Raw genomic sequence first — 20233 nt, 5'->3', positions numbered from 1 at the left:
GTCTGGAGACCCGGCCTTATCAGGAGCAGCTGAAGGAGTTGGGTCCATTTAGCCTGGAGAAGAAGAGATATTATCGCCACCTTCAAACATCTCAAGGGCTGTCCCATGGAAGATGGAGCAAGCTGCTCTTCTCCTGCTCTGGAGGGTAGGACTCAAACCCATGGCTTACAAGAGAGGAGATTTCCGACTGAGCATCAGGAACAGTGGAAAGGACTCCCTTGGAAGAAGGCGGCAGACTCTCCTTGGTTGGAGGTTTTTAAGCAGACGTTGGACGGCTGCCCTCCAATGATTCTTTCATTGTGATTCCTTCATTGCAGGGGGTTGGACTAGATGGCCTTTGGGGGGACCCCTTCAAACTCCAGAATTCTATGATACTCTGAGGAAAGGCAGGATGGAGATGTAAGGAACACAAACCAACCAACCAACCAGGATCATAGCTGTCAACTTTTCCTATTCATAGAATCATAGAATCATAGAGTTGGAATAGACCACAAGGGCCATCGAGTCCAACCCCCTGCCAAGCAGGAAACACCATCAGAGCACTCCTGACATATGGTTGTCAAGCCTCTGCTTAAAGACCTCCAAAGTAGGAGACTCCACCACACTCCTTGGCAGCAAATTCCACTGTCGAACAGCTCTTACTGTCAGGAAGTTCTTCCTAATGTTTAGGTGGAATCTTCTTTCTTGTAGTTTGGATCCATTGCTCCGTGTCCGCTTCTCTGGAGCAGCAGAAAACAACCTTTCTCCCTCCTCTATGTGACCTCCTTTTATATATTTGAACATGGCTATCATATCACCCCTTAACCTCCTCTTCTCCAGGCTAAACATGCCCAGCTCCCTTAGCCGTTCCTCATAAGGCATCGTTTCCAGGCCTTTGACCATTTTGGTTGCCCTCCTCTGGACACGTTCCAGTTTGTCAGTGTCCTTCTTGAACTGTGGTGCCCAGAACTGGACACAGTACTCCAGGTGAGGTCTGACCAGAGCAGAATACAGTGGCACTATTACTTCCCTTGATCTAGATGCTATACTCCTATTGATGCAGCCCAGAATTGCATTGGCTTTTTTAGCTGCCGCGTCACACTGTTGGCTCATGTCAAGTTTGTGGTCAACCAAGACTCCTAGATCCTTTTCACATGTACTGCTCTCAAGCCAGGTGTCACCCATCTTGTATTTGTGCCTCTCATTTTTTTTGCCCAAGTGCAATACTTTACATTTCTCCCTGTTAAAATTCATCCCTGTTAAAATTCATCTTGTCATCTTATTCGGAATAAGGGAATTTCCCTTTAAAGAAGGGAAATGTTGACAGCTATGACCGGGACACTGCAAATGGGTCTGTACCCTTAAGGTCTCTCCTAAAGGATGGCAGGATCCTGGCGGAATTCTGCCGAGCGGCAAAGAAAAGGCAGGCAGACACCTTCTCTGACTCAACCCCTTTTTTATATATAAAAAAGCAACGTAACGAGTGGAATCACAAGAGGTGCGTGGATCGGGTGCGACTTCAGAGAGGCTGAAGATCAACCTGGCTCTCTCACGCTCTCTCTCTCTCTCTCACGCACACAGACACACACACACCCGTGGGGCAGAACGTCAGCCCAGCGCCCCCAACTGGCTGGGCGGTTGCATTGTTTGGAAGAGAGCTGTCCTTTTGGCTCATCACTTAAGTGCCTGGGAATCCCCAGAAACAATAAATACAGCGCCCCGCATTGTCCACCCGTCTCTGGGACCCAGAGAGACGCAGCTTCCCCCCCCCCCCCGGAGCTCCCGGCTGGTGTGGGGTGGGCCCAATCCATAGAGGGATGCCGCATCAGTGGGAGATGTCTCCCTCCAGCCCGCCGCAGCAGGGGGCCTGACCCCCACATAGGGGGACGGTGCTGTCCCGGGTCTGCCCCTCCATGTCCATGTCGAGAAGGGTCTGCCGGGCCCCCTTGGTGGGCTCACCCGGCGAGGAAGAGGAGGGCCCCCCCTGCGTCCGGACAAAGGAGACCAGCTTCCAGGGGTCGATGCGGTGGCGCCCTGCTGCCGGGCGAGGCCGGGGGGCAAAGGCCAGGGTCCGGGGGCGCTCCACCGGCGACAGGGAGGCGTTGGGGTGCTCTGTGGCCTTGCGGTGGGCTGGGACGAGTGAGGGGGGGTCCGGCAGGCGAGGGAAGGGCGGTGCTTCTTGCGAGCCTGGCGAGGGGAAAGGAGAATCAGCATGGCGGGCAGGCGAGGGAGTTGCGTGTGTCTTGCTTTCTGGGGGATCCTGCCCCCCGCCCCCCCAAGAAATATACAAAATGTTGGGGAAACTTTTGCTGCAGGTATTTATCCTTTCCCACCCTAAGTGGCTAGCCTTTGACCACACTGCACCTTCCCTGATATTTTTAAACACGAGGCCAGGTGTTTTTGAATTCCCTCCCAAGTCTATGATAACTTCATAATAATAATAATAATAATAATAATAATAATAATAATAATAATAATTTATTTATATCCCACCCTCCCCAGCTGAAGCTGGGCTCAGAGCGGCTAAGAACAATAAAAGTAACGCAGCATTCTAAAATCAATTCATTTTAAAATCAATTCAAAATCAAATTAATGGCAACTATGGGGCTAGACTTCTGTGAGGATTACCAAAGGAGGGGGTCAGACTGTGCCTTGGACAAAGGCCTGGTGGAACAGCTCTGTCTTGCAGGCCCTGCGGAAAGATGCCAAGTCCCACAGGGCCCTAGTCTCTTGGGACAGAGCGTTCCACCAGATCGGGGCCACAGCCGAAAAAGCCCTGGCTCTGGTTGAGGCCAGCCTAACCTCCCTGTGGCCCGGGACCTCCAAGGTGTTTTTGTTTTAAGACTGTAAGGTCCTCTGTGGGACATACCAGGAGAGGTGGTCCTGTAGGTACGAGGGTCCTAGGCCATACAGGTCCCCCCGCCAATAAACAAAATACTAATTTTGCAAAAGGAGGCGAAACAGGCTCTCCCCACCCCCAATTCCAGAGCCCCTTCCACCTCAGGTCTTCTTCTGGCCTGCGCCCATTCACTCCCCCAGGAAGACTGACTGGTGCTCAGCACATCCAGGGCCCAGGAGAGAAGCCCCCCTCCCCATTCCGATCAACCCGTCCGCCCCAGCACTCACCCCGGCAGTCGGGCCCCGGTGACCCCTGACGGATGGCCCCATCCGAGGGCGTCCGGCGGTGCCCGCGGCTGACGGCCCTGGTGGCGCTGACGTGGGTGGGGGTGAGCGACTGGCGGGGGTCCTTCTTGAAGCTCTCCACTGTGACGTCCACCAGGGGGTTGTGGCGGGGGGCCCTTGGCGGGGGGCTCTCAGGGGGCCCGCAGGCGGGGGCCTCATCGCTGTCTGAGGGCAGCAGGGACTTGGTGGAGTTGCAGTCGGAGAGCGAGGAGAGGGACAGGAGCGTGGTGGAGCTAGGGGGCCCCGACAGGCCGCCCCCGGATGCCCCGTCCCCTGCCAGATCGGCTAGGTCGCCCCCCAGAGCGATGGAGGCCAAGATGGAGGCGCAGCCCAGCAGGACCAGTTCACTGCGGCGGTGGCAGGGGGGCGCCCGCCGCTTGGGACCTTCCCGTGGCAGGCTGGTGGCACCTTCGGCCCCGGGGGGCGGCGAGAGGGGCAGGTAGGGGGAGCAGGGGCTGCTGCTGCCCCCTTCCTGCTCTGCGTATTCCTCTGTAGGGGGAGAAAGGCAGGTCAGATTAGAGGAGGGGGAAGACATCAAGGACCCTTCCCCAATTTTGCCCTCCTGCTGCTTCCCACCAGAGTGGCCCCCACAAAGGAAGATGCTCAAGGGCTCGTCCCCTCCAGCCCCCAGGGCAGCCCCCAACCCCTCTGCTTCTTCCCTGAAGTGGAGGACCTACTTACCCATCTCTGTGAGGCTGGCGAAACCCACCACCAGAGGGGCGTGCTTGGGGGACTTGCCCAGGTTGGGGGCACTGGACGACCACTGCTTGCTCCCCTCCGTCAGGGACTTCAACCTGTGAATCAGCAGATGGTGATGATGATGGAGAGGAAGGGTCAACTGCCGTTTCAGGTGGGCAGCTGCCTGGTTGGCCCCCCACCCCACTTCCAATACCAGAAGTCTCCTCCTTCATAGGAAATAAATGAAATGCCGTGAAAATCCCAGAAACAAGAAGTACTGTATTTTTCGCTCCATAAGACACACTTTTTTCCTCCTAAAAAGTAAGGGGAAATGTCTCTGCGTCTTATGGAGCGAATGCGTTGTCCCTGGAGCCGAATTGCCAAGGGGCAAAAAGCAAATCATGCTTTATTTTTTAGAAAGAGGGAAGGGGGTGTTGAAACAAATCCGCTGAGCAGCTGATCAGCAAGGGATCGGGGGGGGAGATAAGGGACTTTAGAGATACTAAAGGAGGGTGCCTGGGAGGGAGGAGGTAAAAGCACATGGATCCTCAGGATTTTTGCACTGGGTCACCCCAAATTCACCATCAGATCACATAGCATGTCCATGGCTATAGTCTGCACCAAAAAATCACGCATCCATTGTTTCGTGGGGCTGCAATGGCGCAAAAACATGGTTCCAAAGCATGGATCCACATGGATTCTCAGGATTTTTGCATTGGGCTACCCCAAACTCACCGTCAAATCCTATGTCTGTGGCCACAGCATGAACCACAAAAATCATACATCCACTGTTTCGTCAGAATATTCTTTTTCTTGTTTTCCTCCTCTAAAAACTAGGTGCGTCTTATGGTCAGGTGCGTCTTATGGAGCAAAAAATACGGTAATCATATATAGAGTTAAACTAAATAACAAAAATCAAAAAGTCAAGGGGAAAAATTAAAAGAATTAAACAAAGAATTAACGAGATGCCGGCTACAATACTCATTTCACTGAACTAATCCGTTTCCTCGGAAGGAAATAAAGAAATTATAAACCTTAAATGATTTCAAACAAACTCAAGAGCAGGGCTGAAACGCTTCACTGAGTTTAACAAAAAAGGTATGAAAACCTCAATGACAAGTGTCAGAGTTGCTTCCAGATCCTAGCTCACAGAGGATTACGCCAGCCAGCGATCATTAAATAAAAGTCTTTATTGAGTTACAGTCTCCATTCTCAAGCTGCTGCGCGCAACTCTACGTCTTATGCTTAGATCGGCGAAGCTCCGTCTGAGTCTCCGCCCCTTGTGCACCAACTTAATATCCTAGCCCTGCTCCACCTTTTCCGCCTGACAGTTCTCCTCTGGGTCCCTCTGCCCCCCGGGGTCTCTTCCTTCCGGGATTCTTCTGACGCTGACCCCCCGGACCCTTCTGTCTCCTTGCGCCGGGCTTTAGGACCTGGCTCCCTTTCCGGGCTGCCTACTGCGCCACCTTCCTGTGCATTTGAACTTGGCGCGCGCGCCCAACCTTCCACTTTCCGTCTAACCGTCTCTTCGCTCCCCGATGGAGGTGTGGCCACTCCTGACTCGTGCCCTCCCTCCTGTTGTGAGCTGCCAGCGCTTGATCCCTGGCGCCCTTCCTCATCCCTGCTCTCTGGCGGTGACGCTGGTCCCGATTTCCAACTGCTCCCCTCTGAGTCCCCTCTGGCTCTATCTTCCTGGGGTGTCCCCCTAATCTCCCCCCTTGCCCTGGCCACTGGTGCTCCTTTTTGTGAATCTTCTGATTCACTGGAAAGGCTCGGAGATCTCGGGTCGTCGTCATCACTCATCTTTTCTTCTGCCTCCTCCCCCTCGCTCTCTGTTTCCTCCCTTGCCCTCGCCTCTGCTCCTGAACCCCTGACAACAAGTTTTTCAGGTTTATAATTTCTTTATTTCCTTCCGAGGAAACGGATTAGTTCAGTGAAACGAGTTTTGTAGCCGGCATCTCATTAAGTCTTTGTTTAATTCTAGGTTAATTTCCCCCCTTGACTTTTTGATTTTTGTTATTTAGTTTAACTCTATATCCGATTACTTCTCGTTCCAGGGATTTTCATGGCATTTCATTTGCTCTGTGTAATTTCTTGGTTCCCTGACTGCCTTTTCCCCACCACCTCCTTTGCAGGGGCTGAGATAGCTGAACCTGTGGGACTCAACAATTCTGCGATTCTTTCGCTGCGATTCCTGCCTTGCAGGGGGTTGGGCTAGATGACCGCAGGGGGTCCCTTCCAACACTACCACCCTGCGCTTTCCTCCTCCCTCGCAAGGCCCTCTTTCACTCATCCTTTGAGGGGGCTAAAACCCCCTCCCCGTTAACCCTTCCCCTCCCACAGCCATGCCCCCCCCCCGCTTTGCTTACCTCTCCTCCCCTCCCAGCCTCTCCTTATGGAGGGTGGAGCTGGGCCCCCAGGTCCTGCCTTTCTTCTTGCTCCCCACCAGCTCTTCCTTCTTCACCAAGCTGCTGCGTCCCCACGTCCGGGTCCCGTCCAGGGGGGTCACTGCATCACCAGAGAGGAGAGGGGAGAGAGCGGGAAGGGGGGAGATCAGGCACTCCTTCCTCTGGTTTTAACAGCGCCCCCCCTCCCACTGTCCTTGTCCCAGGTTACAGGCGGCCAATTTTAAAGACTGGCCTTTCGTACCTCACCATTACTCTTACGAGGGAAACCCTATCAGATCTGGCCTGTCTGGGCAGCCTGTAGGAAACTGGGATAAAACTACCCGGTGGATCTTGAACGCTTGAATTTAGGCTTTTTGTTGGGGCCAAAAGCACAGTGAGTCCTGTGGTTGTTATGATGGCGCTAGTCATCTCTCGCTTGGACTACTGCAATGCGCTCTATGTGGGGCTACCTTTGAAGGTGACCTGGAAACTGCAATTAATCCAGAATGCAGCAGCTAGACTGGTGACTGGGAGTAGCCGCCGAGACCACATAACACCAGTCTTCAAAGAGCTACACTGGCTTCCAGTACGTTTCCAAGCACAATTCAAAGTGTTGGTGCTGACCTTGAAAGCCCTAAACAGCCTCGGTCCTGTATACCTGAAGGAATGTCTCTACCTCCATCGTTCTGCCCGGACACTGAGGTCCAGCTCCGAGGGCCTTCTGGCAGTTCCCTCACTGCGAGAAGCCAAGTTGCAGTGAACCAGGCAGAGGGCCTTCTTGGTAGTGGCACCCACCCTGTGGAACACCCTCCCACCAGATGTCAAAGAGAACAACAACTACCAGACTTTTAGAAGACATCCGAAGGCAGCCCTGTTTAGGGAAGCTTTTAATGTTTAATAGGTTATTGTATTTTAGTGTTCTGTTGGAAGCCGCCCGGAGTGGCTGGGGAAATCCAGCCAGATGGGTGGGGTATAAATAATAAATTATTATTATTATTATTATTAAACATTAGGGTGATGTTTTCCACAATTTTATGATTTGAGTTGCCCTCAGCAGGGTGGGGTGCAATTCATAAAAAATAGATATCCGCAGCCACAAGGCCACAAAACATCTTTTAAAAATAGAAAAAAATGAAACGGAGCCACCGAATTCCCCTTTTGCTCAGAATACCCAGGAAGGGGGAGCAGTAGAAGCCTCAGCCTGTGAGCCAAGAGATGCATCCCTTGCAAGACTGGCGGGGGGACGGGGACGCACATGCGTCGCTGGGCCTCCGAAAAACACCAGCCCCCAAGCAACCAACCTTGGGGGGTGATGGCCACCCAAGACGCTTGGCCAGGAAAAGAGGGGACCAGGAGGAGATATGATGGGCATCTTCAAATATCTCAAGGGCTGTCCCATGGAAGGTGGGGCAAGTTTGCTCTGGAGGGTAGGACTCGAACCCGTGGCTTCAGGTTACAAAGAAAGGAGATTCCGACTAAACACCAGGAAGAGCTTTCTGACAGCAAGAGCTGTTCGGCCGTGGGATGGAAGGTAGCGGACTCTCTTTCTTTGCAGTTTCTAAGCAGAGGCTGGGGGGGGGTCCACCTGTCAGGGATGATGTAATTGGGATTCCTGCCTTGCAGGGGGTTGGACTAGATGGCCCTTGGGGGGCCCTTCCGACTCTGCAGTTTTGTATATCTGTGCGCAGACACTCACGGCGGATGGCCCGCAGCCGTGGGATGCTGATGGGGCTTGCGGGGGGACTGGCGCCGTTGGCCCCCAGGCCTTTCCGCCGGTCGAGGGTGGGAGAGGCTTGCACCGTGATCTTGTGCTCAAAGCCTAGATGGGGAGGAAGGAGACAGAGGAGGCGTCAGTCCCTGGCCTGCCTCTCCACCCACCCTCAAGGCCGGATCATGGCCCTCCTGCTTCTCACCAGGTGTTCTTAGTTCTACAAACCTGCGGATCTAGGAGACCAAGAGATGGGATGGGCAAGGATTAAGAGAGCTTTGGAGACTCCCCAGACTGCCTTTTGCCAGCCAGAGCTCTCTTTGGGGCTGAATTTATGAATTGCCGTTTACAGTAGTCCCAAGGCGATTTTACAAACATGCTGTTAAAAACAGCTAAGGCAACTGGACGGAAAAGACAGGTTTAAAAATAATACAAAAGGAACATCTAAGGCAGAGGCTCTTTCACCCAGTTGGAAAAGCTTGTCAAAAGAAAAACGACTTTAGTTGTTTCCTGGAAGTGCAGGTAGTACATTATAAAGGTAAAGGGACCCCTGACCATTAGGTCCAGTCGTGGCCGACTCTGGGGTTGCAGCGCTCATCACGCTTTACTGGCTGAGGGAGCCGGCGTACAGCTTCCAGGTCATGTGGCCAGCATGACTAAGCCACTTCTGGTAAACCAGAGCAGCGCATGGAAACACCGTTTACCTTCCCGCCAGAGTGGTACCTATTTATCTACTTGCACTTTGAGGTGCTTTCGAACTGCTAGGTGGGCAGGAGCAGGGACCGAGCAACGGGAGCTCACCCCGCCGTGGGGATTCGAACCGCCAGTCTTCTGATCAGCAAGTCCTAGGCTCTGTGGTTTAACCCACAGCGCCACCCGCGTCCCTAAGGCGATTTTACAAATGCGCTATTAAAAAACAGCTAAAAACGGCTTCGGCAACTTAAAAATAATACGAAAGCTCTTTCACCCAGTTGGAAAAGCTTGTCAAAAGAAAAACAACGGTTTTCAGTCGGTGGAAGAAGATTGGAAGAAATTTAAAGACTACTTACAGAAATATTGTAAAATTAATGAATGTTAGAATGATGTCAGAATGAAGTTAAGTGGTTTTAGCAGCAATGTCATAAAGGTGTATGCAAAAATGGATGGTTAATAGGTGACAATCTAAAGCTATAATATATTAAGTTAAAGGACCAAGACAAAAACAAAGAGGGTAAGGAATTGCTGAATTAACCAATTGAACTGGAATACAAAAAAGGGAGGTGAGAGGAGGTCAGGAAAGCAAGGAAATGAAATGTAAGATACGGAAGGATTACCGTATTTTTTGCACCATAACACTCACTTTTTTCCTCCTAGAAAGTAAGGGGAAATGTCTGTGCTTGTTATGGAGCGAATGCCTGCGGGTGGCGGGGGGGGATCTGCTGCAGTCGTGAGCAGAGGATCCATGGTTCCCCTTCCTTCCCTCCTCCGTGGTTACAAAGCATGGATCCACATGGATCCTCAGGATTTTTGCATTGGGCTACTCCAAACTCACTGTCAGATCACATGTCTGTGGCCACAGCATGAACCACAAAAATCATATATCCACTATTTTGTTTAGAATATTTTTTTTCTTGTTTTCCTCCTCTAAAAACTACGTGCGCGTTATGGTCTGGTGCGTGTTATAGAGCGAAAAATACGGTAATTTGTTTTTAAGTGTCTTTTCTATCTTTTTTCCCCTATACTTTGTATTTTGTATGTTTTTTCTCTTTCCCCCTCCTATATTTTTCCTTCTCTTTTTTACTTTTAACTATGTAATTTTTTTGTTTCTGAAATTTTAATAAATATCATATTTATTTTTTTAAAAAAGGAAAACGACGGTTTCCTGGAAGTGCAGGTAGTAAGATGAAATAAATAAACACTCTACCAAAACAAAACAGAAAACAAAACAAACCACCACCCACTTTCACTTGGAAAGTGAAAATAGCAATAGACACAATGCAAATTAGAACTCGATTCAGCTTCTTAAAACACCTGGCTAGTCTTGTCTAAACAAAAATGATTTCAGCAGGCGCTGAAATGAGTCCAGAGAAGGAGCCTGCCTGGTGTCAATCGGCAGGGAGTTCCACAGTTGTGGTGCTGCAAGCGACCCTTTTGGACCGGCGGCCCGCCCTCTAGGCTCTTTGGCCAGCCAAGCCAGTGCTCTGCTCCCGGCCCGTACCTGAAGGGAGGCTGATGCGGTTCCCGTCTCGCAGCTTGAGGCGGGAGCACCGGAAGTGGCCCTTCCGCTTCTTGACGCGGGGCTTCTCCTGGCCCAGCTGCGTCATGATGAGGTTGAGCTCTCGCTCCACGATGTCGATCTCCCGCTCGGCCAGCTCCTGCTCCCGCCGGCGCAGCTCAGCCTCCTGTGTCTTCTGCTCCTCAGCCGCCCGAAGCAGCTCCTCCTCCCGGCTACGCAGCTCCTGGGGCAAAGGAGATGGCGGGCGATGGGATCCCAACGCCACCCGACAGACCAGCCACCCACCCGCCACAGCTCAGCCCCAGGACCCGCTCACCAGTGGCGTAGCGTGGGTTGTCAGCACCCGGGGCAAGGCAAGTAATTTGCGCCCCCTAACCCGTGGATTTGCGCCCCCTAACCCTAACCCCCAGATGTTGCGCTCAGTGCGGCTGGTCCCCCCTGCACCCCCCATGCTACGCCACTGCCGCTCACGAGGGCCAGGCAGGCTGAACCAAGAGGAGTCCCTCTGAGCATGTGCAAAGTAAGCACACGTCTGCCAGCGTTGAGTGGCAGCCTTAGACTTCCCTGGTTTTTTTCTGGCCCATGTAGGACCAGTCTGGAAAGTTAGCCTTGGTGAAGACTTGACGTTTTTATCCCCCAAAAAGTTTTTGATTTGAGTTTCCATCGAAATGAGGCTGTATTTTAATGTTGTATTTTAATCTTGTTTTTAAGTTGTGTTTCAATCAATTTGTTTTTATATCAGGTGTTAGCCGCCCTGAGCCTGGTCTTGGCTGGGGAGGGTGGGGTATAAATAATTTTTTGTATTATTATTATTAAGAACATAAGCAGAGCAGGCTGGGTCAGCTGCCAAAGGGTCCAGCCATCTGGTCCAGCCTCCTATTCTCACAATGGTCAAATGCCCCAAAGAACCCAAGAATCTAGATAGACTGTCTCAGGACCTGGAGGCTCCATACGAACAGCCTGACTGCTAGATCAGCCCAATGGCATAATAATAATAATAATAATAATAATAATAATAATAATAATAATAGTAATTTATTTATACCCTGCCCATCTGGCTGGGTTTCCCCAGCCACTCTGGGTGGCTTCCAACAAAATATAAAAATACAGTAATTCATCAAATATTAAAGGCTTCCTTAAACAGGGCTGCCTTCAGATGTCTGAAGTCAGATAGTTGTTTATTTCCTTGACATCTGGTGGGAGGGTGTTCCACAGGGCGGGCGCCACTACCGAGAAGGCCCTCTGCCTGGTTCCCTGTAGCTTCACTTTTCGCAGTGAGGGAACCGCCAGAAGGCCCTCGGCGCTGGATCTCAGTGTCCGGGCAGAACGATGGAGGTGGAGATGCTCCTTCAGGTATACTGTGTCTTTGAGGCCATTTAGGGCTTTCAAGGTCAGCACTAACACTTTGAATTGTGCTCGGAAACGTACTGGGAGCCAATGTAGGTCTTACGAGACCGGTGTTATGTGGTCTTGGTGGCCGCCCACAGTCACCAGTCTAGCTGCCGCATTCTGGATTAGTTGTAGTTTCTGGGTCACCTTCAAAGGTAGCCCCACGTAGAGCACATTGCAGTAGTCCAAGCGGGAGATAACTAGAGCATGCACCACTCTGGCAAGACAGTCTGCGGGCAGGGAGGGTCTCAGCCTACGTACCAGGTGGAGCTGGTACACAGCTGCCCTGGACACGGATTTAACCTGTGCCTCCATGGACAGCTGTGAGTCCAAAAAGACTCCCAGGCTGCACATTCAGGACCTGGGAGTCCTCCATACCCACCCACCCGGTACCCCAAAATCTAGTCCAGCATCCTGCTTTCCCAGTGGCCAAATGCCTCTAAGAAGCTTGGAATTAGGATAGACTGCCTGTGGATCTGGAGGTTCCATGGAAAACAAGAAGAAGCTGTTGGATCAGGCCACATCCTGTTCTCACCGTGGCCAGCCAGCTTTCCCCAAATCAAAACCCACAAGCAGGATTTAAGCACGAGAGTCCTCTCCCTTCTTGCGGTTTTCAGAAGCATGAATCTGTCGTCTTCTAAGCCCATCTAGGTAGGTGACCATCACTGCCAGCAGGACTGTGCTTTTCTTGGCCAGGGGGCAAGGCTGCTGACTCTCACCCTTTGCATTTGTTAATTTGTTAATTCATATGCACAGATGCAAATTTCATGCAACACCCCACAGCTCTTGCTTTCGGTGCAAACTCTGAGGGCTAGTCCCCACTTAACTGCTGCCTCGCTCTTCCCAGGCATTTTAAAGCTCCACGTCAGAGCAGCCTTTCCTTCGCTCTTTAAAGCAGAAGCACTCCAAACGGCAACTGGGCTTTCCTGCCTACTGACGTTGGCTCCGATTCAGCAGTAAAGAGCGGGGCTGGATCTACACCGACCTGTTTAACGCTATAAGAACGGTATTAGATCTGCCTTCCAAGGCGTCACAGGGCATACTTGGAAAGGAAAGCGTTTTTTTTACCTTGGTTCCTTTTATCAAAATTCCGTCTTCCTACTGCCGGCTGCTCTGCAGCACCACATTTTAATATCAAAACCCTTCGTTAGCGTTAAAAACCACAAGTGTAGATCTGCCCTGGATTACCGCAGAGAAAGCTCTGGGACAGATAAGGAATAAATAAAAGGAACAAAGCAACAAAGGTCCGTATAGTTAAAGCTATGGTTTTCCCAGTAGCGATGTATGGAAGTGAGAGCTGGACCACAAAGAAGGCTGATCGCCGAAGAATTGATGCTTTTGAATTATGGTGCTGGAGGAGACTCTTGAGAGTCCCATGGACTGCAAGAAGATCAAACCTCTCCATTCTGAAGGAAATCAGCCCTGAGTGCTCACTGGAAGGACAGATCCTGAAGCTGAGGCTCCAAGACTTTGGCCACCTCATGAGAAGAGAAGACCCTGATGTTGGGAAACATGGAGGGCACAAGGAGAAGGGGACCACAGAGGACGAGATGGCGGGACAGTGTTCTCGAAGCTACCAGCATGAGTTTGACCAAACTGCGGGAGGCAGTGGAAGACAGGAGTGCCTGGCGTGCTCTGGTCCAGGGGGTCACGAAGAGTCGGACATGACTAAACGACAACAAAAGGAACTTGGACCCGGAGCTCTAAAGCAGAGAGGAAAGGCAACTGGGACTGAGCCCCAAGAGATCCAGAGCCAAAAGAAGCCAACTCACTTTTTCCTTGGCGCGCAGGTCGTAGAACATGTCAGCAATCTCCACCTTCCAGTCCTGTTGCAGGGAGTGGAAGGACTCCAGGGGCATCTGGAACATGGCCGACCGCTCGATGGCCACCAGCTGCTGCAGGATGGAGCCGAAGTCCGGCCGGGCATGGGGGTCCGGGCTCCAGCACTCTGTGGGGGGAGAGAAGGCCAGAGGAGAAGGCCAAACAAACCCAGCATTAAGAAGAGCCTGGCGGAACCAGCCAGGGGCCCAACCAGCCCAGCTTCCTGTTCCCGCAGAGGCCGAATGTCCCAAGGAATCTGGATAGACTGCCTCCGAGGCTGGAGGTTCCACAAGAACAGAAGAGGAGCCTGCAGCGTCCGGACGATGGCAGCTCAGCATCCTGTTCTTGCACTGACCGGGCAGGTAACTCTTGTGGGAAACCAGCAAGAAGGTTGAAGGGCAAGAGCAATACTCTCCCTTCCTGTGGTTTCAGGAACTGGGATTTGGAAGCACTTCCTGTCTCTGACGGTGGAGACAGGGCATAGTCTTCCCCTCCATGAATCTGTTCTATTGGGGTTTTAATATTTTGTTGGGAGCCGCCTAGAGTGACTGGGACAACCCAGTCAGATAATAATAATAATAATAATAATAATAATAATAATAATAATAAATTATTATTTATACCCCTGCCCATCTGGCTGAGTCTCCCCAGCCACTCTGGGCGGCTCCCAATCAAGTGTTTAAAATAATACAGCATCAAATATTAAAAACTTCCCTAAACAGGGCTGCCTTCAGATGTCTTTTAAAGAGAAGATAGCTGCTTATTTCCTTCACATCTGAAGGGAGGGCGTTCCACAGGGCAGGAGCCACTACCGAGAAGGCCCTCTGTAACCTCACTTCTCGCAATGAGGGAACTGCCAGAAGGCCCTCGGCGCTGGATCTCAGTGTCCGGGCTGAACGATGGGGGTGGAGACGCTCCTTCAGGTATACTGGACCGAGGCCGTTTAGGGTTTTAAAGATCAGCACCAACACTTTGAATTGTGCTCGGAAACGTACTGGGAGCCAATGCAGATCTCTCAGAACCGGTGTTATGTGGTCTCAGTGGCCACTCCCAGTCACCAGTCTAGCTGCCGCATTCTGGATTAATTGCAGTTTCCAGGTCACCTTCAAAGGTAGCCCCATGTAGAGCGCATATCAGTAGTCCAAGTGGGAGATAACTAGAGCACGCACCACTCTGGCGAGACAGTCTGCGGGCAGGTAGGGTCTCAGCCTGCGTACCAGATGGAGCTGGCAGACAGCTGCCCTGGACACAGAATTAACCTGCACCTCCATGGACAGCTGTGAGTCCAAGATGGGTGGCATATACTGTAATAAATAATAATAAACATCATAGTCTATTAAAGCCATCTGAGCTGGTGGCCTTCACTGCCTCCTGGGGTCTTCCATCATTCATTTTCATTGGATGCCCTCCACCCCAAATTTTCTGCCAACTAAGCCCTCAATCTCTTGCCACAGTGCAGGGCAAGCCATGGCAGGCTCAGCACTGAGACCTGGGCTGCATGCCCTGAAATCAGGAAGAGAGTGCTTCTGAGCATGTGCAGCTTGCACCTCCCTTCGGACCGGGTTCTCCCAGCTGCCTCCCCAAAGCACCTCTCCCCTGAGCCTGGGGGGAAGACTGAGGAAGCTCTCAGCTGTGCCCCAAGACGAGGGAGAGCTCCGCAGGGGACACAAGTGGAATGGGGCTGGGGGTGCCATCTCGCTCTTTGCCTTCCACCAGCAAAATGTTCAGATATTTGGGGAATCTTTGGGGTGAGGGGCTGGCAGAGGAAGCAAGGGGAGAAGAGTGTCCTACAAGGGGGTGGGGGAGAGGCACTTTTATTTGATAATAAAATAAGGGGTCTCGACCTCTTTCTGAGCCTTGGGTTGCAACTGGTGGGGTGCACAAGGCTGATGGCGCCCCTCCTAAATCCCCACTTGTGCCCCTGGGGCTCTTCCCCAGCCCTATAGCTGTGGGAGAGACCACACACCTGTGCCAGAAGACCCCTGCCCCACTGGCCTGTCCCCCGCACCCTCAAAACTGAGCAAACAAGGAGAGGGCCATGCCCTCGGACCCCCAGCAGCAGCAGCAGCCCCCACTCACCCTCCAGCAGGCGGGCAAAGGGCTCAGGGCAGGTGGATGGGATGGGCAGGGTCAGCTTGTTCATGGCCACCCCGTAGGCCACCGCCAGGGCGTCAATCTCCCGGTACGGGACCTCACCAGTCAGCAGCTCCCACAGCAGCACCCCAAAGCTGGGAAGGGGAGACGGGAAGATAGAGGCAAGGAGTGAGTCCGTGGGGGGAGGCCTCAGACCCACAAGCAGCCGCAGAGGGAAGGCGCTCCGTCTCCCTGCCCCGGAACCATTACAAAAACAAGCACGGTGTCTGCAGTTCTGGGGGTTGGACTACATGGCCTTTGGGTGCCCCTTCCAACTTCACAATTCTGTGGTTCTGGGTCAGAAAGGGCCCACCCTCACAAGCGGCTGATCTCTCTGTCTGCACCCTCTCAGTGGTGGTTGGGGGTTCTGTTTTTCCCAGGGGGTGCTCCTGTGTCCTTTATTAGCTGCACAGCAGGCTGAAGTTCAACAGGTGAAGCTTCCTGCGTGGCAAGGAGAGCCGGTCCATTTGCATTTCTGTTTGGCTCTCGGTGACTCGAGAGAAGAAAGATGGCTGCCCTCTGGGCAAGGGAGCTGGGTCCTTCCTTCCTTCCTTCCTCCCTGCCCCCTCCACTGCGACCCTCAATTACCTCCACACGTCGCTGCTCTTGGAGAAGAGGGACAGCTTGATGACTTCGGGGGCCATCCAGGCGTAAGTGCCCGCGGCGCTCATCTTGGTGGTCTTGTGCCATTCGCGTGCCAGGCCAAAGTCCGTGATCTTGAGGGTCCGGCCGCCCAAGTCATCGTTCTCAATGTGCTCCAGGATTAGGACTGAGGAAGGAACCAGGAAGAAGGAAATGGGAAGGTATCATCGAGCAGAGGGCACCGCTTGCTGGCTCCATCAGTTGGCATGGCAGGTATTGTCTTGAGCATGCGGTGGGCTTCGTGGCTCCATTTGGATGGCTGTTGGCATTTGGGGAGAGGGAGGAAGTTCTCCTCACCCCCTTCCTGAGCAGGCCTCACTTTCCCTGCCACCAACACCGCCAAGGAGGACAGTGACCAAGGATGGAGATGTCCTCACTGCAGCTGCCCACCTTTGAACAAGCCCCTTCTGCTGCTCTCCTTGGCCAATATCTGGCCAGGGAGCCAGTGGAGCAGCTGTGGAGGGGGGAGGCGGTGGGAGGTCCTACTCCCAGGTGGGCACCCACAGGAGAAAGGTCTGCCATCACACCCTCCCTATGCATCTTCAGTTCTGCTGGTTCCAGTTACAGATAGGTAGCCGTGTTGGTCTGCCATAGTCAAAATAAAAAAATTCCTTCCAGTAGCACCTTAAAGACCAACTAAGTTAGTTCTTGGTATGAGCTTTCGTGTGCATGTATCTGAAGAAGTGTGCATGCACACAAAAGCTCATACCAAGAACTAACTTAGTTGGTCTTTAAGGTGCTACTGGAAGGAATTTTTTCAGTTCTGCTGGGACTGGGGAGACTCACAGAGGGTGGGGTGGCAATTGGCAGAGCCTCTTCCAGCCAGCAAAAGACCGGGACCCACATCCTGCAAGGGACATGGCAGTATTCGGGGTTGGCACTGCAAGGTTCCCCCCCCCCCAGCTCTTGTCCTCTTCTCCTGCCAGGTCACTACCCATGGTCTTAGGGTTCAGCTCCGCTCAGGCCTGGAAGTTAGGGGTCTCCTTGGAGGCCTCCTCACCACCAGTGACCCAGAGGAACCGACCAGCCCAGACACCCCCAAGCCCAGTCACCAAACCAGCTATCCAGGTTACCCTGGCTGACCAGTCCCGGGCCCCTTCTCGTTACCCCCAGGAGCAGAGGAGATGGCGAGTTTAGCTGTGGTTTCTGCACTGCAGGGTTTTGGATTCGATGACCCTGGGGACCCTTCACCAAATCTACACTGAGTCAGGGAGCAGCTTCTCCTGCTACAGAGAGGAGGACCCAAACCAATGGATTCAAGATACAGAAAAGGAGATTCCAACTAAACATTAGGGAGAGCTACGAACTACCTCGAAAGTGGTGGGCTCTCCTTCCTTGTAGGTTTTTGAGCAGAGCTTGGATGGGATTCCATAGCTGTGATTCCTGCATTGCAGGAACGGATGCTTTTGAATTCTGGTGCTGGAGGAGACTCTTGAGAGTCCCATGGACTGCAAGAAGATCAAACCTATCCATTCTGAAGGAAATCAGCCCTGAGTGCTCACTGGAAGGACAGATCCTGAAGCTGAAGCTCCAAGACTTTGGCCACCTTCTGAGAAGAGAAGACTCCCTGGAAAAGACCCTGATGCTGGGAAAGATGGAGGGCACAAGAAGAAGGGGACAACAGAGGACGAGATGGTGGGACAGTGTTCTCGAAGTGACCAGCATGAGTTTGACCAAACTGCGGGAGGCAGTGGAAGACAGGAGGGCCTGGCGTGCTCTGGTTCATGGAGTCACAAAGAGTCGGACATGACTAAATGACTAAACAACAACAAACTAGGTGATCCCAAGCTGACCCTACCAGCTCTACCAGTCCATGACTCTATCCTTCAGGGTTACTGGTAAGCAAGTGAGGTTACACAAGAGGAGGAGGGAAGCCCCCTGCCGGGATCAGGGCTTGGCTTAGCACGCAGGACTAGGCAGAGCCTCCCCCTTTGAGCCCCTTCACTGCTGAAGCAACATCTCCCCGCGACAGGGCTTACCGTTGATGGACTTGAGGTCCCGGTGGATGATGGGGACCACCGCCTCGTTGTGCAGGTAGTTCATGCCCCTGGCGATCTGGACGGCCCAGTTGACCAGCACGTGGGGGGGCACCTTCCGGCCCACCAGGGCGCGGTTGAGCGCCCCTCCCCGGGCATACTCCATCACCAGGCACAGGTTGGGGGGGCTGAGGCAGACAGCCCTCAGGGCGATGATGTTGGGGTGCGTCAGCATGGCGAAGAGGCGGGCCTCCTGGCGCACGTTCTCCGCCGTCACCGCCATGTCCTCCTCGGGGTCCTGGCGGATGGCCTTCACGGCCACCTCCTCCCCCCGCCACAGCCCCTTGTAGACCTTCCCGAAGCCCCCCACGCCCACAATCTCCTCCAGCTCCAGCTCCTCAAAGGAGATCTCCAGCGGAGGAGGGCAGACCAGCGAGTCCTGCAGGCGGCTGTACTTGGCGTCACTGGCCACGTAGTTGCTGGGGAAGACCCCCACCTTCTCCTGGACTTTGCCGGCCCACCAGCCCTCGTCCCCGGAGACGGTGGAGTCTTGGGAGAGGACCTCCACCAAGTCCCCCCTGCGGAGGGTCAGCTCCTCCTCCGCCGAGGCCTCGTAGTCAAAGATGGCGGTCCAGAAGGGGCTGGGGGCGGGCGGGCAGGCGGCCCAGAGACCCCCGCTGCCCGCCCCCTCCTTGCAGGCCTGCTCCATGTGGCTGGTGTCCACCGTGGGGGCCCTGCTCCCCTGGTCTGGGCCTTGCATGGCTCAGGGGCCGGCTGCAGCTGAGGTCCGCTTGCCAAGTCCTCCAGCGTCCGGAGCTCTGGGCTCAGGGGCATCCATCTTCACCACCATCACCAGTTGTCCTGCCTGCTGGGCCTCCACCAGCGGTCTTCCCAGGAAGCCTCCTCAACTCTCAAGGAGCCAAATGTGCGCCGAGGGAGGGGAGACGCGCTGCAGGAGGAAGAAAGGGCTCTTCTTTAGCATGGTGGAGAGGGGAGCCTGTGGCTTTAAGGCGAAACAATCATACCAGGATGGGTGCCCCCCTTGCCAGCGGCTCAGCTGAAGAGCCTCCTCCTCCTGGAGTGACAGCCGCCGTCCCCTGGCAGAGAAGAAAGAGGCTATTATCCTCCCCCCCCCACCCTCCGAAACACCACCCGGTGATGACAGAGAGATGTAGGGAGAAATCGGGGCCATTTGCCCGCAAGGTCCCCATGCCATGCTCAGAGAGCTGGCGCGCATCCTGCGCTGGAATCCTCACCTGGAGGAGGTGGCAGACGCCCGCCCCCCCCGCACAGCCCCCTTTGCTGCCGCAGGTGTGCCAGCTCGGCCCGCCCACTCCTTCCCAACCCACAAAGACCAGGGCCACCAGCTGGCACGCCAGAGATGAGCTTTGCGAAACCTTATGTAAGCCGCCTGCGGGGCGGGTGGGGCGGTTTGGGGCTGGGGGGGGCTGCCTTGCTTTGCTCCAGCCCCCCTGCAGGTCGGCCGGCAAGGGGGGGGGGGTCAGGATCGGGCTTGCGCTCTGCCCTTGACCGCGGGTGGGTGCGTGGGGGACGGACTCACCTGGAGGGCTTTCCTGCGCCTGGCGCCCCCCGGCGGCCGGGCTGCTTCCTGGGCGCCCCTGCTCCATGCACCTGCCCGGGCGGCGGGCGGGGGCGCAGCCGGCAGCCCTGCGGATCCCTCCGGGCGACGCTCAGCGCAGGGGCCGGCGGCCCCCTCCCCGCCTCGGCGGCGCCCCCATCGCCCGCGCGCCGCTGCAGATGGCCTGGCGGAGAAATGGGAAGGGGGGGTCCCTGCTTGGCTGCGCGCCCCGCCCCCGGCACAACCTTGCGATCACTTCGCCCCCTGCAGGCGCATCCTGCACCACGGAGCGGAGGGTGCGGGGTTCCCTGCCGATCTCTCTCCAGCAGCAGCCCCCCCCCCTTGTCAACGCTGCTGCCCCTCCCCCTCCTCCTCTGGTCCCCCCTCCCCTTTCCCGCGGACCGGGCTCTCCGGCTTATTCTAATGTTGTCCCTCCATCCCCTGTGCAGCCGCCGGAGCTGTCAGCTGGTGCCAGGCTAGTTTCCCCCCCCCGGGCCCGGTGCATCATGGGACTCGTAGTCCTCCTCCTCGTCGTCGTCGTCC

At 54.2% G+C, this 20233-nt stretch overlaps 1 protein-coding gene across 2 annotated transcripts; it reads right to left on the bottom strand.

Moving 5' to 3' along the window:
* Positions 1-1415: 1415 nt before the first annotated feature.
* On the bottom strand, positions 1416-19758 carry MAP3K10 (mitogen-activated protein kinase kinase kinase 10). Of its 2 annotated transcripts, none has more exons than XM_082230988.1 (11): positions 19673-19758; positions 18115-19060; positions 16082-16262; positions 15440-15588; positions 13312-13487; positions 10133-10373; positions 7924-8046; positions 6210-6348; positions 3844-3956; positions 3106-3651; positions 1416-2166 (listed from the first exon to the last, which is right to left on the bottom strand). In XM_082230988.1, the coding sequence occupies exons 2-11, from the start codon at positions 18869-18871 to the stop codon at positions 1805-1807; spliced, it is 2787 nt and encodes a 928-aa protein (XP_082087114.1). In that variant the 5' UTR covers positions 18872-19060; positions 19673-19758; the 3' UTR covers positions 1416-1804. The 2 variants fall into 2 exon arrangements, with proteins under 2 accessions (XP_082087114.1, XP_082087113.1); XM_082230987.1 differs by having other exon boundaries at positions 18115-19208; positions 19673-19727.
* Positions 19759-20233: the final 475 nt, after the last annotated feature.

This window comes from Podarcis vaucheri (assembly GCF_965113315.1).
Source record: "Podarcis vaucheri genome assembly, chromosome: 7".
NCBI lineage: Eukaryota > Metazoa > Chordata > Lepidosauria > Squamata > Lacertidae > Podarcis > Podarcis vaucheri.
Note: the sequence above shows the minus strand (reverse complement) of the source record. Positions and strands in the feature narration are given on the sequence as shown.